General features: G+C 42.6%; 2 protein-coding genes across 2 annotated transcripts in view; one reads left to right on the top strand and one right to left on the bottom strand.

The window, feature by feature from the left end:
- CRYBG1 (crystallin beta-gamma domain containing 1) overlaps positions 1–17,928 on the bottom strand; it is a 214,282-nt gene that overhangs the window by 87,085 nt on the left and 109,269 nt on the right. The gene's annotated exons all lie outside the window — the stretch shown is intronic.
- Positions 12,414–13,957, top strand: LOC115866971 (serine/threonine-protein kinase Sgk1-like). Its single transcript, XM_030882921.2, is given in 2 exon segments — positions 12,414–13,003; positions 13,005–13,957. Coding segments are annotated over 2 exon segments (1,296 nt in total). The 5' UTR covers positions 12,414–12,454; the 3' UTR covers positions 13,752–13,957.

The raw sequence follows: 17,928 nt of genomic DNA, 5'->3' as shown, positions 1-17,928 counted from the left end.
GAAGAGAGCTCCACCGCTTGTGAAGCACTGCACTTCCCAGATCCAGTCCTTTCCCTTGAATGAAGGACATCAAACTTGTTACTACATTGTATTATTTTTGTCAGTTGACAGTGCTATCTAGGGACCCTTTTTCCCTGGTCCCGCTGAATGGCGATCCTTTTAAAACCACAAGTCAGATCATGTCACTCCCCTGCTTAAAATCCTCCAATGGCTTCCATGATGTTCAGAAAGAAATTCAAAGCTCTGACAATGGCCATCAAGCCCCTGCGTGATCCAGCCCCTGCCTGCCTCAGTCGCTCCCCTCCAGCCGCTGTGCTCTCGTTACCACTCCTTCACAGAGCCAAGGGCCTTTGTGTGTGCTGCCCTTCTCCCACAGAGCTGCATGGGCATTCTTCACTTAACTCAAGTCCCTTCAGGGAGGCCTTCCGTGACTGCTGATGCTATCTAAAATGGCACTCCCTGCCATCATTTCTGCTTCCTCTGCCCGTGCTGCTTCCCCCAGCACCTACCACTAGCTAATGATACAATGTATCTATTTGATTGTCTTCTGTCAGAATGCAGGTTCCTGGAGAGCAGGGACTTTCCCTATTTCACTCACCCCAAACCCCCAGTTGCCTAAAAGAGCTGGCTCATAAGAGGCATCTCACATGTATAATAGGTACTTGAAAGACATCCGCTAAATGAATAGAGGCACTCACAGATAGTGAAAGGCTTGATTCAGGTCTGGTCTGCACATACATGCCTGACTGGGGGATAAGGTGTATCAGCCAGGTGTAAGTAAGTACAGGAAGAGTGGGAGAATTTGATGAGAGTCTGACAACAGGGCAAAGGTGTGGGCAGGGCGCGAAGAAGCTTATGTCCTGCTCCGAGGCTGCTAACGGGTCTGAAGGGCAAGGAGGGAGCAGATACCAGGACAGACAGAGCAGAGGGCTGTGCTGAGTAGGACACTGAGAGGAGCCTGCAGCCACCCCGGAGGGAGGGGATCAGGGTGGGTAGATGCCCCATCTCCCCTCCCTCCCTCTGATCTCCTGGTGTGACTCCCTTTGACTGAGCTCATCAGGAAGCGAGAGGCCAAAGCCAGACCTGGAGAAGGGTGGAGAGGAACCCAGAGGGCCCAATGGAGGGTCTCCAGCTGAGAAGGCAAAGGAATCTCTGGGGCAAGAGTAAGCCTCGCCTCTCCCTCTTGCTGTTTCTGAAGGAGGTGCAGCTGAGATTAGGGAAAGGAAGAGCTAGAGGCCTCATCATCATAAAGACTAGCATGGAGTACTGCAGACATATGAGTCATGGTCTAATTCTACTGGCTGATAAGAATCACCAGCTGGTAAGGGTTTGTAATTATTCTCTTCCTAAATTTACTTCGTCAGAGTGACAGAATTCTTCTAAGCTGAACTTTCATCTCCATTGTAGCAGCCAAGTTTCCTTTAATACTCAGATCCTCTTGGTACATGCTAGGCTGCATTGAGCAATCCTAGCTTGGTCACAGGGTCAGCCAGGCCCTCCTGTGGCCCACACCATCTTTGCCGGCCATACTGGACCTAATGAGAATCACTGGACCTCAGACCTTATGAGCTTTATACTTCCCTTAAGTCCTGGCAATCATTTCTGCAATTATGTCTTCCCAGACATCATGTCACTGAGAAAATAAACTATAATTCTAGCAAAAAACTGGATGCTGACCCCCATCTCACCCCATATATAAAAAAATAACTCAAAACTGATCAAAGACCTAAATGTAAGTTAAAGCTATAAACTCTTAAGAGAAAACATAGGTGTAAATCTTTGTGACTTTAAATTTGGCAATGGTTTCTTATAATATGTAAAGCACCAAAAATATATACAGATAAATTGGACTTCATCAAAAATAAAAACTTTTGCGCTTCTAAGAATACTAGCAAGAAAGTGAAAAGATAGCCCACAGAATGGGAGGAAATATCTGCAAATCACATATCTTGTAAATCAAACATCAAACCACATGTGGGGGTTTAATATCCAGAACTCTTACAATTCAACAACAAAAATACAAATAACCCAATTCTAAAAGGACTTGAATAGACATTCCTCCAGAGAAGATATACAAATAGACAGTAAGCACATGAAACGATGCTCAACATCATTAGTCATTAGGCAAACACAAATCAAAAGCATAATAAGATACCACTTCACACCCACTAGGATAGATACAATCAAAACAATGACAAATTCTGGTGAGGATATGGATAAATTAGAACTCTTATATATTGTAAAATTGCAGCCAATTTGGGAAACAGTTTGGTAGTACCAGTTTTGGTACATAAAAGTACCATATGACCCAGCAACTTCACTGTTAGGTATATACTATCAGAATTGAAAATACATGTTCACAAAAAAAACTTGAACATGAATGTTCACGGTAATATTTTTCATAATAGCGAAAAAGTGGAAACAACCCCAAAGTTCATTGACTGATGAATGAATAAACAAAATCTGGCATATCCATGCAGGAGAATATTATGTTGCAATACATACTACATACTGGAAGAAACTTGAGACCATGATGCTAAGTGAAAAAAGCCAGACACAAAAGACCACATATTGTATAATTCCACTTTTACCATATATCCAGAGCAGGCAAATCCACAGAGACAGAAAGTGGATTAACGGTTGCCAAGGATGGGGTGGGGGGGGGGTGGCGGGAGGAGAGGGAGTGGGGAGGGACTATGGATGGGTTTATTTTTGGGGTGCTGAAGATGTTCTGGGATTAGGTAGTGGTGATGGCTGTACAACCTTGGAAATAAAAACCACTGAACCACTGTATACTTTAAAAGGACAAGTTTTATGGTATGTGGATCACTTCTCAATTTTAAAAAATGGATGATAAACAATAATGAAGTGAGACTATTTCCAGTGTCCTTATTGCCCCAGTGCAAGGAAACTAATGAAAGTAAAATAAGATCTCAAGTTGCAAGAAAAAAGTTATGGGGCCCTGGAACAATGCTAAGGCCAAATCCATGAAAGCGCTATGGAAGGCCTTCTCACTGTGTTCTAGTGGCAGCTGCAGAAAGGGAAATGGAAAGAAGGGAGGATGGTAATTAAGGTCCGGGAGTGCCTCCTATGAGTCGGCGACTTCGGCAAAGCCTGAGGTCCCTAACAAGGGGCAGGAGCATGGCAGTCAGCCCAGGGCTCACATTCATGAAGGGCCTCAGATACAAACTTGTATTTGTCAATGACATAAAAGACTCAAGTACATAGAGACAATAACAGGAATTTTTGTCCCTTATAAAATGACATCTCATGAAATATAAACTAGTATTTTTTAGCATATCCTTATCTTGCAAATACATAATTATATTTGTGTATGCTAAGAATATTAATTTTTAAAAAGTAAAAATTTAGTAAAAGTAAAAATCAGTATTTTCATAACCCTATTTTTGACATTTTGACTTTTGGTTGTTGTTGTTGTTCTAATGTATTAGGAGTTTCTAAAATGGGAGTGAGCTCGGCCTCTCTTAATTTCTGAGGAGCCCTGATAATATTTAAGCCCCACAGCCACCCCAAGAGGTAAATATTATGGTCCCATTTCATAAGTGAGAAAACTGAGGTTCAGTAAGACTAAATTAATTGACCTGTCTTGCAAAGTCATGTGACTGGGCTTTGAACCCAGGTCTGTTTGATACCAGAACTCATGGTGCCACTTTCACATGTTAAAGAAGATGAAGGGTGAAACTGTAGGTTTTTCTCCACTTAAATGCACCAGAGCACCCCCTCTGCCAAGGTCCCCGGGACCACATGGTGCCCTTGTGTACAGTCTTGATCATAGCCAGGCTGCTGGAGGAACTACTCACATCCTGCTAGAACCCTTCCCCAAAGCTCTGCTGCTCCTGAAAATGTTTCAGGACTACTTGGAAGAAGGACACACAACTGAGAAACTTCACTCAAGGCCTGCATTTGACCAGAAATAGAGAAATATCTTTGCAGGACCTTCCCTACATTCTTAAAGAGAGGACCACACATTAAACAGAGCAGAAATGCCATCTCTGGTTGCTTGCTAAGCAAGAGCAGGGCTTACTATCGCCATGCTGGACAGATCCTAAAGGATTCGGAGCACCTGATGTAAACAGACTCTTCTTCAGCTAGCATGGTGGGAGGAGAGTAGAGAAGGAGTGGGAAGGGCCCAGTCCCACCGGATGCATGCCACATGGATGCAAAAGGCCAAATGCATTATCCTCATTTTCCGGAGGAAGAAACTAGAGGTAAGAGTAACTTTTCCAAAGTCACATGGCAAGTAGAGCTGGATGGAATTCATCCCAGGTCCGCCTGGCTCCAGAGAGGATGCCCCTCCCTCTACAATAGCATGTGAGGCGGCATAATGCAGTGGTCAGGAGCACACATGTAGCTTTGTTACACAGGTTCAAATCCCAGCTCTGACACTTACTACTGAGTGACCTTGGGCAAGTCGAGAGACCTCTATTCCTCAGGGTTCTCATCTGGAGAAATAGGAGTAATAACTGTCCTCAGAGTTGTTATAAGGATTAAATGGAGCTTCTGGGTTGTGAACATGTGGAGGTGCTGGGAGAGGGGTGTGCTTGGAGAGGGCATGGAAGCTCTGTGGTCCCTTCTCCATACCTTGTCCTATGCATTTCTTCCATCTGGCTGTTCCTGAGTTGCATACTTTTATAATAAACTGGTAATCTAATTGATCTTAAATTGGAAAAACAAAAACTAAAAATGAATGAATTGTCATTGGAATCAGAGTATGAGAAAATAAAGGACTCCACTTTTGATGACTGAAAGAACATTCAAGGACCCAGGACTCGGGAAGATCCTGACCTCTTTCAAGGACAAAATCCAAAAATCCTTACGACTAAGAAACTTGACTGTGCTGATTTTCTTTTTTTTTTAACAAGTAAGTTATCATCAACTGGGATTCCCACTATATACTCTTATCCAGTGGAAAGAGAATTCCAGACCTGCAGAAGCCTCAATGAGAGTAGTTTGACGGCAGATAACCTTGACAAAAAGTTAAGTACAGGTCTTTATACTTTCCGACACTTCCATTTGCAAATGAAAATAACAACATTGGCCACATGTATTTTATATCTTTCAATAAATATGTGAATACTGCTATAAAAACAAAAACACTAAACAATGCCAGGATTAGAACGGTGCCTGGCATACAATAAATGCTGTGCTATGTAAGAATCTGCTATTATTGTTTTATACAATTTCTCCATGTCAACACAGTACAATGAGCAGGGTTTGTAAAAATACCTATCCTCTATATACATATGTAACAGGATGTTGAAATGGAATGCTTTGTGCTCAGTTTCAGGTAAACCTCAAATCTGAGAACAAACCCGTAGTGCCAGGTACCTGCACATTCCAAAGTGAGGTGCATCGACCGCCTATACCAGGACTTGCAGAGGTGATGTCTCAGAGCCAGTGTAAGAAATTCTGAAGTCAAAGAAGCTGTGAAAGAGATTGCATTTGGAGAAGGCTGCTGCAGGGTGGAATTTTTCTTCCCTCTCTCACTTCCCCCGTGGAAGAGAGAACACAGGTGCTTCCCCTCCCTCAAGCCTAGTGAGAGAAATTCAGGGGGACAAATGGAGAGCTTCATGTGTGTCTCTTAGAGGCTGGGAGACACAGAAGACAAGTGTCTGCCTCACATTTGGGAGATCTAAAGTTAAGGGGCTGAGATTATTGGACAGAAAGAAGGAGGCACTGGTATTTGGACTGATGGTGAGGGAAGTTTTCCATGGAACAGATGTGGACCCTGCAGGAGAGAGCCAGCCTGGAGCAGTCTTGACTGAGACTCTGTCCGAGAAGGGGGAGGGTGTGGATCTGGACTCTAGCAGGGTCAGTGTGGGGTGGACTCAACGCCTGAGGGCTAAGGGGCAAGTTCTGGCCACCCTGGGAATTACAGTGAGCTATATGTCCAACAAGAGCCCTAGAGAAAACCACAAAAGCCCCTGGAGAGAAAGAAGCAGCTATAAATATCCACTTAAGCCAGACAACACCTTCTACATAAGACAGTGCCCCTTTTCCACCCAAATCCCCACTCCGTCTGGGCCTAACCCACAGAGAATGAGTGTGAGCTGGGACTGAAGAGCAAAGGGGTAAAATCGGGGAGCGGGGGGAACAGAGCAGAAGCCAGCTACCCCCTCCCTCCCTGCAGGGGGCCCCACCCAAAACCAACCCTAGCTGGGCAAAGGGAGAATGACCACTTGGATGACATTTAGAATTTTAACTACTACATTGGGCCAGACATTTAAATCACTGGAATTAAAGATTTTTACTTTCTAAGAAGGAGTGATAAATCCAGGGAACGGAAAGGAAATAGTTCATAGAATTTTTTTTTTTTTTTTTGCGGTACGGGGGCCTCTCACTGCCGTGGCCTCTCCCGTTATGGAGCACAGGCTCTGGACGCGCAGGCTCAGTGGCCATGGTTCACGGGGCCAGCCACTCCGCGGCATGTGGGATCTTCCCAGACCGGGGCACGAACCCGTGTCCCCTGCATCGGCAGGTGGACTCTCAACCACTGCGCCACCAGGGAAGCCCCATAGAACTTTTTTGAAAACACAGTGATGACAAGGAATAATCTTCATTGTTTCTGCTTTCGCATACTGAGTCCTACCCAATCAAAGGAATGCCACTCAGATGAGTAGCCCTCCTCACAATTCAGAAAGCAAGGCTGAGTTGCGGGTCCAGGTGGAGGGGGTGCCCTGGACATGAGAAATGCACAAATGATAAAATACGCACCTTCTAGATTATAAGGGGGGGTGGAATATGAGATTCAAATAGAACAAGGTGAAATCTGTATAACATGTTGTAGCTGCTATAAGGAGAGTGAACATACAATCATAGAATACATGTAAAACACCAGGAAGGATACAGATGTTCCACTGGTGGAAATGATTTTTGATTAAAGTATATGCTCTTGGTGTCAAGGCCCATGCGAAACTGGGTTCATTCATTCATTCCTTCACACATTCATTGAGCATCAGCTATTACCCCAGCAAGGTTTCTCTTGTCCTGTGTTTATGTCTAATCAGAGGTACACACCGATTAGAAAAGGCCTGGGAAAGGCATGGTCTCCTCAGCCTGAAAGGGTTCAAAAGTAAAGCTGGTGTCGGTATTCAAAGAATGCCTGCAAAATACACTTGACATGGGCATCCTTTCCATTGATTTGTGCTCTGTCAAATGTCGACCTGTCCTTAGCAGATGTGTGAGAGGCACAACCCAATCCTTCAGGCGTTGTCCCACGTGGCCATTACTTTCAGCCCAAGATTTTACAATTCAGCCTGTGCATCAGTTTCTAGATTGTAGCTGTCATCAGCCTCAGCCCAAACCACAGTTTAACTGGCTTTGTCTGGTTACAAACATAATTGGAATTAAAGGTTTAGAAGGAGAGATAAGATAGAGCTAATCTTCTTAAAATAAAAGAAAACACACTCATTTTCTTTTTCATTTTCCTGCACCCTCATTACAGAGCAGCTCTTCCACGGCGTGCAGATCTAGCCTCGGAGGGCAGCGTATGAAGGGTTCTCCTGGCATCTTCTAAACCTAGGGGGCAGTCGTGGAAACCATCGCCGTCCCTCCACACTTTGTCTCACACTGTGGATGGCCACATCCCAGATCAGGAGGCACAATTCTGGCACTTGAGCTGCTGTCTGGCTCCCCGCCAGGGAGCACAGTGTGCCCTCCTCCTGGAGGAGGGACAGGAACTCCTACAGAGCCTCCCCTGCCCTAAGGGAAGGAACTGGTGCCTTGGCACACCTCTCCCAAACGGCCCAGTGCCCTGCTCTGGCTCCACCAAATGGAGAATGAAAAGACCTTTTCATGGCTTGAGATCCTTCAGACAGGAAGAAAGCCTTCACACCCTCTTCTGATGAGCCCCATAAACGTGGTTCCCTCTCAGCTAAGGAACAGAGAGAAACTTCAGGAAAACCTCAGCAGAAAGTTGCTCTCCAATAGGGCAAAGGTCTGAAGGAAGGGTGGGGCTACAAGAAGACCCATCGTCCCCCTCCCTCTCTCTTTTTTTCTTTTCTGTTTATTTGGTCAGAGCTCGGATCACCAGGGATGACTGAAAGTGAGATGTTTTGCTAGGAGTTTTCTAAAACCCAAATAAATGAAGCTTAATTTGAGGTAATCTGAGGTAATCCATTAGCTATGAGTTGCCAACCTCAGTTTGTTATCTAAGATGAAGTAGCCTGGATGGGGCTGGTCTTAGAAACCCTGACTCACTGCTTCAGCTGAACTTGAAATTTTAGTTCCTCGACCTATAGCAGAATTTTCCCCCAGAAAACACCTTTTAAAGAATATTCACTATCTACTGGAAGCACAATGCTAACATAAGATCCACTTCCTTCGTTCTGCCTCTAAACCTCCTCTTCCTGAATGTTCACTGCAGAACATTCCTTCTTGAAAGCATACAGAAAAAAATACATTCATCTTTAGCAAACCGCAAATAGGATGAAACAATGATGAGAACAGTCATTTTTTGTGGCTTTGGAGTTACAATCCGACCAATACAAAACATCATTGCAAAAGTGGCTGAACTGATCTTGAAGGAGATAGGCTGGTCCACATAATTACGCCTCCAGCTCTCCATGCCAGGGTGCCTTCCTAGATAAATAGCTTTATTCCTGCCTTGTCTAATAATAATAACATCTTACCAAATCCTTGTGGTGGGTGGTGTTCCAGTGCTTTACTTGTAATAAACTCACTTAATCCCCACGGCAACCCAATGAGGCAGATGAGGAAACAGAAGCACAGAAAGGTTTAGTAACTATCCCAAGGTCATACAGCTAACAAGTGGCAGAACTCAGATTTGAACCTGAGGTGATGTGACTCCAGAATGTATGCTTTTAACCAATTTACCACACTGTCTACAGGGAACTGGCCACACTTCCTGTCCCTCGTGGGCAGTCCCTAAAAATTTCACAGAAGGAATATCATCCATTAAGTTACATCTACCAGGGCTTCCCTGGTGGCGCAGTGGTTGAGAGTCCGCCTGCCGATGCAGGGGACACGGGTTCGTGCCCCGGTCCAGGAAGATCCCACATGCCGCGGAGCGGCTGGGCCCGTGAGCCATGGCCGCTGAGCCTGCGCGTCCGGAGCCTGTGCTCCGCAACGGGAGAGGCCACAACAGTGAGAGGCCCGCGTACCGCAAAAAAAAAAAAAAAAAAAAAAAAAAAAAAACCCAAAAAAGTTACATCTACACACTAACCCATTTTTAACGGTGATTCATGGGGAAGGGGAAATACCATTTCACATACTGAATGACCTAATAACCTTGTTATACATCCAGCATTAAAAAAAAACAAAAACTCTACCTCAAGTTTCCCTCAAATTAACTGTAGATAAATCCATACTTGCATTTATTCTCAGCCGCCAGGAAACCTAACCAGAGAGTCTGACTCAAAGTATATTAGAAATCCATTTTATGAAATGCTCTTTTGGTGTTAGATCTAACTCCATAATTATAGAACGTTAGAGTTGAAAAGGGCCTTGGAGTTTTTAGAATTTAATCTCCTTAAGGGAGGCTGTCCCAGAAGGATAAAGGACTTGCCCCAGGTCTTAAGAGCCATTCGGTGGAAGGACCGTCACCAGAACAACCTCACAGACCCCTAGGTTCCAATGTCTTTTTCCTCTTTACCACATTGCTTGCCTCACCCGACGTGACATTTTTATATAAAGGAGTGACATGTTCTCATTACCTGGGGCTAAAGACACTTTCCTATGCTCTGTACAGACAAGGTTAACATAATGATATTCCAACAGTTGAATTTTGTAAATATACTTGAACTGCTTCAATTATGAGTTAGGTGGTGCTTACCTTTCTTCATTTAGAGAAGCAGACAGGTAAATAAGAAACACTAGGACATGGAATATGAGTGTCCTAAGTGGAAAATGTATATTACTTTAATTTTCTATTATTCCATTATATTTCATCACCAGTCATTTGTTCCTGGTGGAAACTGTTGCTGATATTTCTGAAAACCATCAGGAAATGTTTAAAATTCTGTGGAAAAAAAAAAAGTCTCTTTTTCAAAATGTCTGATCCCTGGCCTGTTCTCTGGTCCAGGAGCTCAGGACTTCCTGCCAGATGGTCTGCCTGCCTCTCATCTCTCTCTGCCAGTGCGTCTGAACACAGCCATTTGATGGTTCCTTGCAAGTCACAGATTTCATACTATCATCTGTACCTCAAAAACCGTCAGCAACTATCCACTGTCTACAGGGTAAAGCCCAAACTTTCAGAACCCTAAACAGACAGTACTACATATCTTTCAAGTCCATTTGCCTTTGTGTGTGATACAAACCGTCCTCTCCTGCCAAATTAGTAAGTCTCCAGTTCCCCCAAACACACGTAGGGCTTACCTGTCTCATGGTACCTTAGCCTATGTGGCTTTTCCCTCCCAGGATATCACCTCAACTGTCTGTGCCAATCCCATTCTTTTTTTTTTTTAATATCTTTATTGAGTATAATTGCTTTACAATGGTGTGTTAGTTTCTGCTTTATAACAAAGTGAATCAGCTCTACATATATATATATATCCCCATATCTCCTCCCTTTTGCGTCTCCCTCCCACCCTCCCTATCCCACCCCTCTAGGCGGTCACAAAGCACCGAGCTGACCTCCCTGTGCTATGCGGCTGCTTCCCACTAGCTATCTATTTTACATTTGGTAGTATATATATGTCCATGCCACTCTCTCACTTCGTCCCATCTTCCCCTCCCCCCTCCCCGTGTCCTCTAGTCCATTCTCTACATCTGCGTCTTTATTCCTGTCCTGCCCCTAGGTTCTTCAGAACCTTTTTTTTTTTTTAGGTTCTGTATATATGTGTTAGCATATGGTATTTTTCTCTTTCTGACTTACTTCACTCTGTATGACAGACTCTAGGTCCATCCACCTCACTACAAATAATTCAATTTCGTTTCTTTTTATGGCTGAGTAATATTCCATTGTATATATGTGCCACATCTTTATCCATTCATCTGTCGATGGACACTTAGGTTGCTTCCATGTCCTGGCTATTGTAAATAGATGTGCCAATCCCATTCTGATTCACACTGCAAGGTCCAGCCTGGAGGCCTCCCTGACAACCCAAACTTCCTGAATTCCTTTTCTGAAAGCATTTATTACTAGCAACACTGATTTCATATTTGCAGTCTTACTTTAATTTTTCCATGTGCATTTCTCTTGTCTTCCCATCCAGTTTATCCTTTAGAGCAGGATACCTTTTTTTAAGACTAAAAATATTTCCTCTGCATTAAACACATAAAGAACTAAGTATCAATAGCTGGTTATTTAATTGCTTTTCCATTTTCTTCCTCCTCCCCCAATATTCTCCTTGAAGAGCTGGCACTGAAAACATTTGGGATGATTTTATACACTTATTCTAAAAACTGAAAAGCTTATAGGATATATCTTTAAGTAAGAGCCTTTTACCTATAATTCATGATTAAATTCAAAGATCACCTGTTAGAGTACTTATTAATAGGTTAAGAGAATTAAGAAAATAGGAACAGATGAGCTTAATGTGTTTTTGTCTTGCTTTTAAAATCTACCCAAATTTGCCTCAACATTGGTGGCTAAAGGGGAATAAGAATATAAATTGAGGCTCACTTACTATATGTTTAAATATTTCAACGTTATAAATGAAGCTAACAAACTATTAAAGTATGTTCTAATTTCTTGCCTTTAAAAATACACCTTCAAGGCTTCCCTGCCGATGCAGGGGACGCGGGTTTGTGCCCCGGTCCGGGAGGATCCCGCATGCCGCGGAGCGGCTGGGCCCGTGAGCCATGGCCGCTGAGCCTGCGCGTCCGGAGCCTGTGCTCCGCAACGGGAGAGGCCAAAACAGTCAGAGGCCCGCGTACCGCAAAAAAAAAAAAAAAAAAAAATACACCTTCAAAATGACCTCAAGCCCAGCTTTGCCTCCTTCTCTTCCCTCCCGTCTCCATTCTGCACTACAAGTGGCCTCCCACGTTCGCAAGTGGATATTACCTTGCTTCTCCATCCTCTGGACACACTCCCTGCCACCTCTCAGGCCTGGGGCTACACACCGTGGTAGCAGGGCCTGCCCTCAGGGAGGAAGGCAAAGAAGAGTTCTTTTTAACGTGGGGCCATTCTTGCCCAGGTCTAGGGGAGATATTGAATCTGTTCTTTTTTACTTCTTAACATAAATTCATTCAGAATTTATAGCTGCATTCAAAATACCAAATAAAAGTAAAACCTTTATGACTTTAAAAAATCAGTTAAATTAAATTTCATCTTCTTAAATGTAAAAGCACTTTAAAAAGAGAAATATATAGTACAATTATAAATGTTTGCAAGTTACTACACACTATAACTATTGCTAGGAACATATCACTGTGTGAACAGCAAGATGGTTAATATTAAAAACACATTGGCGGGTGTTGGCTGAGCCGGTCTCTCGGGCCTGACAAGTCCTTGTGCTCTCTCTCTGTGGTGATGACGGTGAAAACCGAGGCTGCTAGGGACACCCTCACTTACTCCAGGATGAGGGGCATGGTAGCAATTCTCATCGCTTTCATGAAACAGAGAAGGATGGGCCTGAACAACTTTATTCAGAAGATTGCCAATAACTCCTATGCATGCAAACACCCTGAAGTTCAGTCCATTTTGAAAATCTCCCAACCTCAGGAGCCTGAGCTCATGAATGCCAACCCTTCTCCTCCACCAAGTCCTTCTCAGCAAATTAACCTGGGCCCATCATCCAACCCTCATGCTAAACCATCTGACTTTCACTTCTTGAAAGTGATCGGGAAGGGCAGTTTTGGAAAGGTTCTCCTGGCAAGACACAAAGCCGAAGAAGCATTCTATGCAGTCAAAGTTTTACAAAAGAAAGCGATCCTGAAAAAGAAGGAGGAAAAGCATATTATGTCGGAGCGGAATGTTCTCCTGAAGAACGTGAAACACCCTTTCCTGGTGGGCCTTCACTTCTCTTTCCAGACGGCTGACAAACTGTACTTTGTCCTAGACTACATTAACGGTGGAGAGGTTGTTCTACCATCTCCAGAGGGAGCGATGCTTCCTGGAACCACGGGCTCGGTTCTATGCTGCTGAAATAGCCAGTGCCTTGGGTTACCTGCACTCTCTGAACATCGTTTATAGAGACTTAAAGCCAGAGAATATTTTGCTGGATTCACAGGGACACATTGTCCTTACTGACTTTGGACTCTGCAAGGAGAACATTGAACACAATGGCACGACATCCACCTTCTGCGGCACACCCGAGTATCTTGCACCTGAGGTGCTTCATAAGCAGCCTTATGATAGGACCGTGGACTGGTGGTGTCTGGGGGCCGTCTTATATGAGATGCTCTATGGCCTGCCTCCATTTTATAGCCGAAACACAGCTGAGATGTACGACAACATTCTGAACAAACCCCTCCAGTTGAAGCCAAATATTACAAATTCTGCAAGACATGTCCTGGAGGGCCTCCTGCAGAAGGACAGGACAAAGAGGCTTGGTGCCAAGAATGACTTTATGGAGATTAAGAATCACGTCTTCTTCTCCCTAATTAACTGGGATGATCTCATTAATAAGAAGATTACTCCCCCTTTTAACCCAAATGTGAGTGGACCCAGCGACCTGCGGCACTTTGATCCCGAGTTTACCGAAGAGCCAGTCCCCAACTCCATCGGTCGGTCGCCCGACAGTATCCTCCTCACAGCCAGCGTCAAGGAAGCGGCCGAGGCCTTCCTGGGCTTTTCCTACGCACCTCCCGTGGACTCTTTCCTCTGAATGGTCTTAGGGTTGGTTGTGAAGGATTTTACGGGCGTTTTTGAAATGTTTTAGTTAGCCTTTTGGCAGAGCTGCCAGCTGACAGGACATCTTAAAAGAGAATTTGCACATCCCTGGAAGCTTGCACATCTTGGCAATCTTATTGCACACTGTTTGCTGGAAGCTTTTCGAAGAGCACATCCTCCTCAGTGAGCTTGTGAGGTTTTCCTTTATTCTTCCTTCCAATGTGGTGCTATCTCTGAAATGAGCAGTAGAGGGCTGCCCCAGGCAGATGCAGTGGTCTCATTCGTAGGAGGACGCTGTTCGGAGAAGGAGCTTCTGAAGGTCTGTCCGGGCCGTGATAACGCATCTTATGAAACGTGCCTTTTCTGATGAGATCGTGTTAGCTCCAAAGTTCTTTCTGTTGCCGAGTGTTTCCGTTCTGTTCTTCCTTGTGGACTTTCCTGTGTGATCAGCCGTATGAGTGTGGTATGCTTGCTCACAGAAGGACTCAGTTATAAGCATCAATGTGACACTTGCAGGACACTACAACGTGGGACATTGTTTGTTCTTCCATATTTGGAAGATAAATTTATGTGTAGGCTGTTTTTTTTGTAAGATATAGTTAATAACTAAAATTTATCGAAAATGGTCTTGCAGTGACTTGTATCCAGATGCTTAAAGAAGCATTGCTGCTACAAATATTTCTATTTTTAGAAAAGGTTTTTATGGACCAATGCCCCAGTTGTCAGTCAGAGCCTGGTGTTTTCATTGTTTAAAATATCACCTGTAAAATGGGCATTATTTATGTTTTTGGTTTTTTTTGTTTCTTTTTTGCATTCCTGATAATTATATGTATTGTATAAAGGAAGTCTGTACATTGGGTTGTAACACTAGTATATTTAAACTTACAGGCTTATTTGTAATGTAAACCACCATTTTAATGTACTGTAATTAACATGGTTATAATAATGTACAATTCTTTCCCCCCCTCCCTACCACACACCTTTTTTTGTGTGTGATAAACCAACTTTGGTTTGCAATAAAACCTTGAAAAAAAAAAAAAAAAACACATTGGCGGGGCTTCCCTGGTGGCGCAGTGGTTGGGAGTCTGCCTGCCGATGCAGGGGACACGGGTTCGTGTCCTGGTCCGGGAAGATCCCACATGCCGCGGAGCGGCTGGCCCCGTGAGCCACGGCTGCTGAACCTGCGCGTCCGGAGCCTGTGCTCCGCAACGGGAGAGGCCACAACAGTGAGAGGCCCGCGTACCGCAAACAAACAAACAAAAAACATATTGGCAAAGGTGTCAAGGTCACAACTGACAATATCTGAACATATAACTTAAAAAATGACCACAGATATATAACTTAATGAACAGCAAGACACAGCTTCTTTTGCATTGTTATTTTTTTCAGTCCTTCTCCAGATTAGCTTCCGAGTCATGGAGTAGTTTGGCAAATGTAATCATAGTCGCCATCTTTTCTAAGCAAGCAGTGCTCTTCTTATAAAGATATAATCATAAGTCAACTCTCCATGAATTAGATTCCTCACTGAATATGTAAATACATGTTTGTCTCAGTTTATGCAAGACAAGTCTATCTTTCATGGTTAGTTCAGAAGATGACAACAGACCAAAACATGTTTTGAAATTACATGTCCAGAAAATTATCTTATGTACCACCGAAGAAAAAGAAAAATGTCAAGAAACAGTACTCAATCTTATTCTGATAATTTTTCGTTAGTATTCATAGTAAATAAAGAATCCAAAAAAGGGATGGCAGAACAGAGACTGTTTAGGTCAGCAGCTATTATTACTGGCGAACAGAATATTATTGACATTCTCTCCACTGTATGTATCTCTCTCTCTCTTCTCTTTTTCCTGTTGTCCCCTCTTCTTTCTTTATTCACTTCTGCTGCATCCATTACCTGGTTCTCTTTTCTCTTTTGTTTGTGCCTTAAATCTTCCAGTGATAGTCACCCTTGCTAGAAATGTAATCCTCTTCCTGCTATTTCCCTCTTCTGGAATTGACTTTCTTAACATTATGAATACACATTTTTAAACATTAAAACTTTACCAGTGTCATATAAGCCTAATAAATGGATGTTTTTCATCTTTTATATTCCCGTAATATAATTTTGGCAGAGATGCAGTCACAGCACAGACAATTATGACACTAGCTGAATAGTTAGTTGTCATGTCTCCTTAGACTCCTCTTGGCCATGAGTGACTCCCATTGGTTTTTATGACCTTGACAGTTTTGAGGAGTACGGGTCTGACCTTTTGTAGAATGAGCCTCTACTGGAATTTGTCTGGTGTTTCTCTCATGATTAGACTGGGGTTATGGGTTTTGGTGAAGACGAGTACAGAGGTCAATGTGATTTTCACCATATTATATCAAGGGTACATACTATCAACATGATTTGTGGCTACTGATGTTGACTTTGGTAATGTTTGCCATGTTTCTCCACTGTGAAGTTACTCTTTGATCCCCCTTCTATAGCGTAGTCTTTGGAAGGAAGTCCCCATGCGGAGCTCACACTTACAGAGTGGGGCTATTATGTTCCCCCTCCTTAAAGGTGCAGTATTTACATAAATTATTTGAAATTCTGCATTGGAGCTTTGTCTCTTCTCCTCTATTTATTTATTTATTTACTCACTTATTTCTATCAGTACGGACTCAACGATACTTATTTTATACTTTGTGTTATAATACAGTGCTGCTTTCTTTATTTTATTGCTCAAATTGTTCCAGTTTTGACTATTGGGAACTATTTCAGTTAGCTTCTAGGACCTTTTGACGTATCTCTATTATTGCATATACGTGTGTGTGTGTGCGCGCGCGTTTGGTACATTTTTACTTTCTGGCACTATAAGACATTCCAGGCTCATCTTGTATATTTTGTGCTCCAGTCCTAAAATCAGCCATTTTTTCAAGAAGCCCTGGTTTATTTTACTGGAGAATGGTATCAGAAACCAAGATCTGGGCTCTAGTGCTTGTTGCTACTGCGGTGTCATTGCTTCTAGACCCGCTCACCTGACAGAGCAAGGAAATATGTGTGTGTATACTAACTGGTGTATATACAAATATACCTAAACGTTTCCATATGTAACCACCTGTATCTATATTAAGCTAAGTATGAGTTCATACTAATGTTGAAAGCAGTTTTTAATCCAGCTGTAAGGTGGGAAAGTAGGGGAGGTGTAGAGAAAACAAGACTGCCCAGAAGTTGGTAATTGTTGAATGGTGTGATGGTACATTATGCTATTCTCTCTACTTTTGTGTAGAGAGAATAATACACACCAAAAAAAATTTTTATACATAATAAAAAAATTTTTTTTAAATACGAACAGTTAGAGAAGGTAGTCTTGGCCTCACTCCAAGCCCATTTACCCTTCCTTTATACAAGATTCTAAAGAGCATTGTTAGCTAATTTCCAAACATGTAACTAACCCAAACACTTTAAACATTTTAAAAGATTTTTTTAAAGTACACAGTGACAAAAGTAAGAAATGACAGGTAATAAAAGGCAACTTCTAGAAAAAAAGAATAATACAGAAATAATTTGCTGCAATAGCAGACAGAACAATACACTTCAATAGGCTCTCAGAACATTACTGTATTTCCATAAAAAATGCTGTTATCCATAATAATCATGCTTCATCAAGAAAAAGCTAAATAATTTTAGCATATTCTGTTTTAAAAAAGAAAAAATAAGTAAACATATCTTCAGATAGTTTTTACCCAAAACAGTAAAACTTTAAAAGTTTCCAACCTACAAGGATAGACACTAAGTCATCTATAAAACTCAGCTGTTTAGAACAACTCACTTCCCAAAGTTCCAGACAGCCAAGTACCACAAGCCAGGGATAGACACCCGGTTCTCCAAAATACCTATGTAATTTATATTTCCACAGAAACACATTTAGTGTTCATGGCAGTCTCAAATTTACCTTAAAAAGAAAAAAAAATAATTCAACAGAATCAGTTCCCACTCTAATAACTCTTTGAAGGAAAAATACTACTTGACTTTTTTTCAAATTCCACTTCTGATTAAAGATATTAAGCAGATATCATCTTCTGTTTGCAAAGTTTTTCATAGAATACTGTGATCTTCTTCTCTCCCTGCAAAGGAGAAGCTAAAGCCATACTGATATGCCTAGTGTCAGAGAGTAAGTATCTTTTGCTTAAAAATACCC

This window comes from Globicephala melas, chromosome 14, assembly GCF_963455315.2.
Source record: "Globicephala melas chromosome 14, mGloMel1.2, whole genome shotgun sequence".
Lineage (NCBI taxonomy): Eukaryota > Metazoa > Chordata > Mammalia > Artiodactyla > Delphinidae > Globicephala > Globicephala melas.
The sequence above is the reverse complement of the archived record's forward strand: the minus strand, read 5'-3'. Positions and strand labels throughout refer to the sequence as shown.